We start from the raw sequence: 7,223 nt of genomic DNA, 5'->3' as shown, positions 1-7,223 counted from the left end.
TACTGGTTGTAAGTGCAAAAAATGGTCATGTTATTTTTTTTTTCAGTGGTGTTGTAACTTCAAACATCACTAAACAAACTGTTGTAAGTCAAGGATTGTCTGTATCATATTCCCTAATATTTGAATAATATAAAGCATCATGAGCCTTTTCCAACCCACTGCTAGACTTCAGCCCTTATCATTCCTAGCCAGCACACCTTTAAGTACTAAGAGTTGAAATCCCCCACACCATAAAGCCACTAGGTTAGAGAAGACTATTAAATGTTGTAGACAAAATTATTAAAAATATTACAATGTTACCTTTGCGGAAAAGTGCTTTCCCTAGTTTTCCACAGGTTGCTGCATTATTTTTCATGTTTTCAAAACTTGTTTTCTTTACAATGTTCTCAATCTCCTCTTCAGTTACAGAAAAATTAAAGAATTTGGCTATTTTTTTCAGTGCTGAGACTGGATTCTGAATAATACATCAATATATAACATAAGTGAGTAATGCTTTCAATTGCTTCAATTCATGTCTTGATCTGGGTACCATACATTTTTTATATATATTTATAGGCTGGACTTGTTCACATTAGAATAAATAAAGAAATAAATAAATAAGCAAAACAAAACACAGTTTTCATTGTTTCATTGAAATATTAGCAAGAGTAGATCGGGTGATCCAGAAGTTGACCTTAAAATCAAAATGTTTCTGAGATATTTACCAATTGCTTAGAGAAAAGTAACCAGGTAGAAATCTTGAGTTACATTTCCTATTTCTATATCCTGATCAATTGTTCATTACTATATAGTGCTTGGCCAGACATAATTTTTTTATTAAATTAAATCTAAATGTTTACTCTTAAAAACGTACCTCTTTTATTTCCTCATAGGTAATAAAAAATACATTGCTGTCCTCCAGATAGTTGTTCCATTCAGTAATATGATCAAAATAAGATCCAAAGATCACTGGTAGGAATTAAGCAGAACATTTTGATATTGATTTCAGTGTGAACTCTCACTGTATCCTTTCTATTTCACTTTTTCTCTGATTATTAACAAATGCAGATTACCATACATAATTTTAATCATTGATCACCATTATTATTATTATTATTTAATTGTTGGGTTGCTCAGGTAACAGGAGCATCTATAGGGGAATCCAAAACTTATGGCCACTCAGCAAAACCCCCGCTGTTTCTTTTTTTTACACATTCCACACATTTTTTAAAAGGTGCAAGGTTTGATTGTATAGTCATGGCCATCATCTTGACATTTTGGGCAGCTCCCTCTCCACTGAAGCCTCTGCTTGTTAACCATGTGTGCTTATTAGATTGCCTTAATTATTCACCAAAACTGGTGTTTGCTTTGCCATTCATTCAAAGTGTATAATTCCAATTTTTGTTTATGGAGTACCAGTCAAACCATATGTCATTTCAACCATAGTCAACCACACACAGAGGCATTGGCAAGATACAACCTTCTCATCAAAATGAGGAAAACAGCAATGTGCTATCATGCCACTGTGATGCTTTGGTCATTTGTCCCCATGCCCTCTTTTGATACCACCTGTAGATACTTCTGGTCAGACTTGTCCCGGAATTATCATTGTCCTTACTCATTAAAGTAAATATATTTGGTCACTTTTCTCACACTAAACTGAAAAGTTAAGTTTAAAACCGATGTAATTGTTTTCATTGTGTCATTAACAATACTAGTAGAACTGGTGGAGTCAAATGAGAGAATGCTGAAAATATGCATTCTGATTTAACAGCCAATAACATTAAGTGGCAATTAAGCACATAAATGTGTACAAGAGAGAATTAATATCTATGGGGATTCTTAGTCATCCAGGTCATGGTTGTCTCAAAGGTGCTTTTTTTTTTCTTTGTTGAGGAAGATATTTTGCTTCTCAGCCAAGAAACTTATTCAGTTCTGACTGGATGGTAAATGGATTACTTTTACTTTTCAAAGAATTAATTTTCAAAGGAGTTCACAAATGACTCCAGAATGGAAATGAATGTTTTTGCAAAGGGTAAGGGATGCAAGAATATTTCTCTTTGTAGCCTGCATTAGACATGTATACAGAAAACACAAATCAAGTCAATGTTACTTACTGGCCAAATTCACACAACATACTATACTAGACTAAAATGAGGTTGGGTAATTTGTAGTTCAGTACTATAGGAAACGCTGCCATTGTCTCAGCATGTTGAGTGAGATTTGTCATCCCATTACAACATAATGGTTTATGGGAATGGTATACAAATGGTATACAAATACTAGGCTAATGTGCAGTTAATCTAGGTTTATGTCTGTGAGATGAACTTTAGAGAATGAAATGAAACATGGAATTATTGTTCCTTTGTACTGAAGCAATGGAAATAAGTTTCAGTGCCCGAAGACAAACAGAGAAAGGAACCCTTTGTTCAAAGAGATCTTGCTTCTCCTTCACAGACAGATGGAGAGTACAGGAGACCGAAAGATAAATAGAATAAGACCACTTATTTCAAGCATGTATATTTCTTCCAATGAATAAGAAGAAAAGAACACCTTTTCCAGTGACAAAATTTTCAAAGAACTCATCCCAGGTTTCCTGGTCAGGACTCATGTTTATGCCTTTGGCAAAATGGAAGAAAGATACAGCTGTGTCCTTTGGGTTCCGAAACAAAACCAGCATCTTTAAAACAAAAAAGAATATATTGGCATGTAAATTTAAAATCTAGAAGAGCAGAGCCAGAAGAGTAAAAACATTCCATTTTTAAAAATTAAAGTATGAACATTCAAATGTATTTGGAAATGAACTGAATGGGGATTAGAGATAAAATTATTAGAAATTGGGATCATTTAAAATCTGGAAATGATAAAGATTAAACGTTAAACTTAAATATCAATGGGAAATTAAAGTTAAGAAAAACTTACTAGGTTATTGTCTAAAAGGTGGAATGTCAAATTAATTAAGATATGCATAGACTGAAGATTATTGATGAATATTAGAAAGGTACTTTTTGTTTGATTGATAGAATAAGAAATGTATTGGTTCGAACATGCCAGTAGATATTATGGGGGAAAGAGAGGGAATTAGTTGTTGTAATACTTTGAGATTTGTACTGATGATATTCAAATGTAATGGAATTACTGTGCTCAGCCGCCACACTACTTTTCAAATATGTAAATATTGTAAAATTAATAAAAAAAACTTGGAATAAAAAAATAGAGATAAAATTATCAAATTAAGAGAACAGTAATTTTTTTAAAAATAAAGTTCCTTCCCAAGACAGAATAGCAGAATAACACAGTTGAAAGGGAACTTAAGGGTCTTCTATTCCAGTCCCCTGCTCATGCAGGAGACCCCATATCCATCTGGACAAATGGTTGTCCAATCTCTTCTATTTCCATTTCCCAAGATCCTAAGTAAAGTATTGTAAGCAGCAAAGCAAAGAATATTTAACACGAGATATTTAACAATGGTTCAGTCTGAATAATTAAGTGAAGATACGACTGATTTGATGAACTTGCCTGATACAATACTAAAAAATGAAATCAAGCTGCAACAATTTCAGACTTCGAGCTGCAATGTTGCACCTTTCCTGCTTGCTTGAAAACCAGAAAAAGAAATCATTCCATTTTTATTTTGAATAAAATACAGTTTCTTATAATTATGTTCCACGCCAGTTCAGAACCTGAGAAGTTGGTATGATCTTGGGCTTGCTGTCCTATTTTACTGTGTAAATTTATTCAACAACACTTCATTGATAGATTTATATATATGCATATGTATATATCTTAATGATATGTAAAACCAAAATTGAGAATTAAGGTACTTACTTTTGCCTTTTTTTCAAAAATAGACTTGGGCAAGTTTTGAGGGCTGAGGTGTGTTCTTATAATTCTTCTGGAAGGCATTTTTTCCATCCTCTTTAATCATATTAAAATAAAAGTAAGTTAATATCATTTATGCAAAGAAAATTATACACAAGTATAAATGCATCATCATCATAATTTAAGTCATTGTCTATCCACTGCAGAATGAAGACCTCTTTCTCATGTTTCCAACCTATACAGTCCTGAGGTTTCTTTTACCAATTGGGTCCACAATACTTGCTGATGTCGTCAATCCATCTTGTTTTAGGTCTCTTTCATGGATACTTTTTATCAAGTGGAAGTATAAATTAGGAATATCAAAGTTCATCTCTAAAAAAAATCTGAGTCCAAGTGATCTTTGTCATCATAAACTCTGTGGTGGAATCTCCAGTTAGACCAGCGGTTCTCAACCTATGGGTCGCGACCATTTCACGGGGGTCGCCAAGCAAGGCTGTCCGCCATTTTCCCCCTTTTCTGGCGGGTGCCTTACCTCCCTTGGGCTGGGCCAGCTGGTGGTCGGCCTGCTCCGTTTCTACCGCTTGCCAGCTATGCCTCGGCCGGCGCAGGGGGCGGAACCACGCATGCGTGGCGCTCCTGGGCAGGGAAAGTCCTCGACTTACGACCAGTTGAGTAGTCCTCGACTTACGACCGGTTTAGTTTTCGACTTACGACCGGTTTAGTCCTTGACTTACGACCGGTTGGGGGTTACGGCATTAAAAAGGTTGAGAACCACTGAGTTAGACTGTAAGGAGGTGTTAAGTGGAAGCAGCACAGGTCTGACCTCCCTCAGAATCCTTGAAGCCTTATCTTGCTGTTCCCAAGGGAAAGCATACATGGCTAAATGCCAAAGGTGCAAAAAAGCTGTTATTTCCCACTGAAGTGGTACCTATTAATCTACTTGCATTTGCATACTTTAGAACTGCTAGGTGGGCAGGGGTTGGTGCAACTAATGGGAGTTCACCCCATTTCATGGAGGTCATGTCTTGAACCCAGGCCGACAGCTCTCCAGCTAACAAGCTCAGCATCTTTAACCGCTGAGCCATTGCATCTCCTGAATAATTAACACATTTGGTTAACACAGTTGGTTAATAATTTGGGAAATTATATGGCTTACATATTACATTTTAGAACAAACACAATGACATGCACACATACACAATGACACAACAGTAATATTCTTGCAGGCAGGGAGATAGGTGTGCACAGAATGGTAGATCAATAAAGCTATATATCAATTTGTTCTATTCCAACCTTTTCTGAAGAGCCCTGGGGTTCAGTGGTTAGAATGCAGTATTGCAGGCAAAATCTNGTAAAAAAGATGCTGAGACTCTAGAAAGAGTACAGAGAAGAGCAACAAAGATGATTAGAGTACTGGAGGCTAAAGCATATAAGGAATGGTTGCTGGAATTGGGTATGTCTAGTTTAACAAAGAGAAGGACGAGGGGAGACATGATAGCAGTGTTCCAATATCTCAGGGGCTGCCACAAAGAATAGGGAGTCAAGCTATTTTCCAAGGCTCCTGAAGGCAGAACAAGAAGCAACGGGTGGAAACTAATCAAGGAGAGAAGCAACCTAGAAATAGGGGGAAACTTCCTGACAGTTAGAACAATTAACCAATAGAACAAGCTGCCTCCAGAAGCGGTGAATGCTCCAACACTGGAAGTTTTTAAGAGACTGGACAGCCATTTGTCCGAAATGGTGTAGGGTTTCCTGCCTGAGCAGGGGGTGGACTCGATGACCTCCAAGGTCCCTTCCAACTTTATTTATTTATTTATTTGTTTGTTTGTTTGTTTGTTTGTTTGTTTGATTATCATTATTATTATTATTATTATTATTATTATTATTATTATTATTAAATATGCTTTTTCTTGTCATGCAAACAGTGGCATCTCATTTCAACTAATAGAAATAAATCACTGAAAACAGTTCCAGGCCAAATCTCCCTTGCTAAATTGTGTCCAATATGTTCAATACAGCATTCTAGAACTTTTCAGTTGACATGGAAATCTTGGTTGGATACAATGGTCCCTTAATTCATTCCAGAGAAATGGATATGGTTTCCATCAGTGTAATAAGGATATAGATTGAGGAAATTCTTCAGATGTGGAATGGACACTTGGATTTAAGTTATATGACTGTTATTGATAAAATGCATTTTTTTCTATAACAGTCTATGAAAAAGGGCATGAGTTGAACTTTGTATTCATGATAAGATACAGAGCAACATGAAATATTTTAAAATAAGGACAAGCTGAAAATCTCGGACAATCTTCAATTCAAGTCCTTTTTTTAATTTGTTTGTCTCGGCAGTGTGTGGGTGTTCACCACTGATATTTGGTGGCATATTATCAAAACTCAAAATGCAATTTCCCTCTATATTCATTGGAAATAACTCTAAATAAGGCTGGCTAAGCTTTGGAATAGAATTAATTCACCTAAAACACAAACCAGAAAAACTAAAAATGTTGTCTCTGCTGACTTGGGTCTTGATGTCAGTGGTGGCTTTCCCATCAATACATACACATTTAGATGAGTGTTACAAGGATGCCAGCCCTTACTTTAATTTATTTCTTATAGTTTAATGTTATGATATTTAAGGGCTTTGTTTGTAGTAGAGCTCCAATGATCTACAATAAATCTTTATTGTGAGCTGAACACAGAGACCTCACACAAACATCCCTATTTTTCTCTTGCATCCATCCAGCTCTTTTCTTTTCTAATGAATGAATTTCACCTTGTGAAATCTCAAGGTGCTCTAATTTATAAAAATAGCACTCCTGTTTACAGCTTGTAAATCTTTTATATGACCTTCCTGCCACTTGATGGAAGCTACGGTGTATTTCTCTGATTTCTAACCTCAAATTTTTCTGGATCTCCAAATTCAAGACGAGGAACTAGTGTTAATTCTTGCAGTATTTGCTGCCTTCGCTTCTGTTCATTGTCATCATATTTTCCAGAGGCAATTTCCAGCTGTGTTAAAATCTCCCCAACCCAGCTTGAACCTGAAGAAATGCAGAAATGTTGTCACTTGATATATAAGGGTACATATCTTGACCCAAGGCCATTTCAACCATATCAAAGTTGAAAACGTAAACATAGAAACAAGAAAAGAATAAACATTGTGCATGAAACTTCAAAAAGAATGAGAGGAGGGTGCAGCTCTGATGTCTGTTGCAAGCATAGTAACTTTAAGCATGTAGAGTTGTTGAGTAAGAATTTAATATCAAACTAGACTAGATATGTGTTATATGTAATTCTTTTGGGATATATTCCCAATATACAGAATTTATCAATATACCAGTGTTTTGGCCTGCTAAGAACCTAATAAAGTCATAAAGGGAATGAATTTTACAACTTTTGTTTATGTATTTTTATACATT

At 35.5% G+C, this 7,223-nt stretch overlaps 1 protein-coding gene across 1 annotated transcript in view; it reads right to left on the bottom strand.

Annotated features, from left to right (window-relative positions):
• LOC107289522 (sulfotransferase 6B1-like) overlaps nt 1-7,223 on the bottom strand; it is a 23,993-nt gene that overhangs the window by 3,872 nt on the left and 12,898 nt on the right. The window contains exons 2-6 of the mRNA XM_015818298.1: nt 6,700-6,845; nt 3,808-3,897; nt 2,533-2,659; nt 854-948; nt 301-454 (exon numbers count right to left, since the gene is read on the bottom strand). Coding sequence (XP_015673784.1) covers nt 301-454; nt 854-948; nt 2,533-2,659; nt 3,808-3,897; nt 6,700-6,845 — 612 coding nt within the window. The remainder of the gene's footprint in view (nt 1-300; nt 455-853; nt 949-2,532; nt 2,660-3,807; nt 3,898-6,699; nt 6,846-7,223) is intronic.

This window comes from Protobothrops mucrosquamatus, unplaced genomic scaffold (genome assembly GCF_001527695.2).
Source record: "Protobothrops mucrosquamatus isolate PMUCROS unplaced genomic scaffold, P.Mucros_1.0 scaffold_135, whole genome shotgun sequence".
Taxonomy (NCBI): Eukaryota; Metazoa; Chordata; class Lepidosauria; order Squamata; family Viperidae; genus Protobothrops; species Protobothrops mucrosquamatus.
The sequence above is the reverse complement of the archived record's forward strand: the minus strand, read 5'-3'. Positions and strand labels throughout refer to the sequence as shown.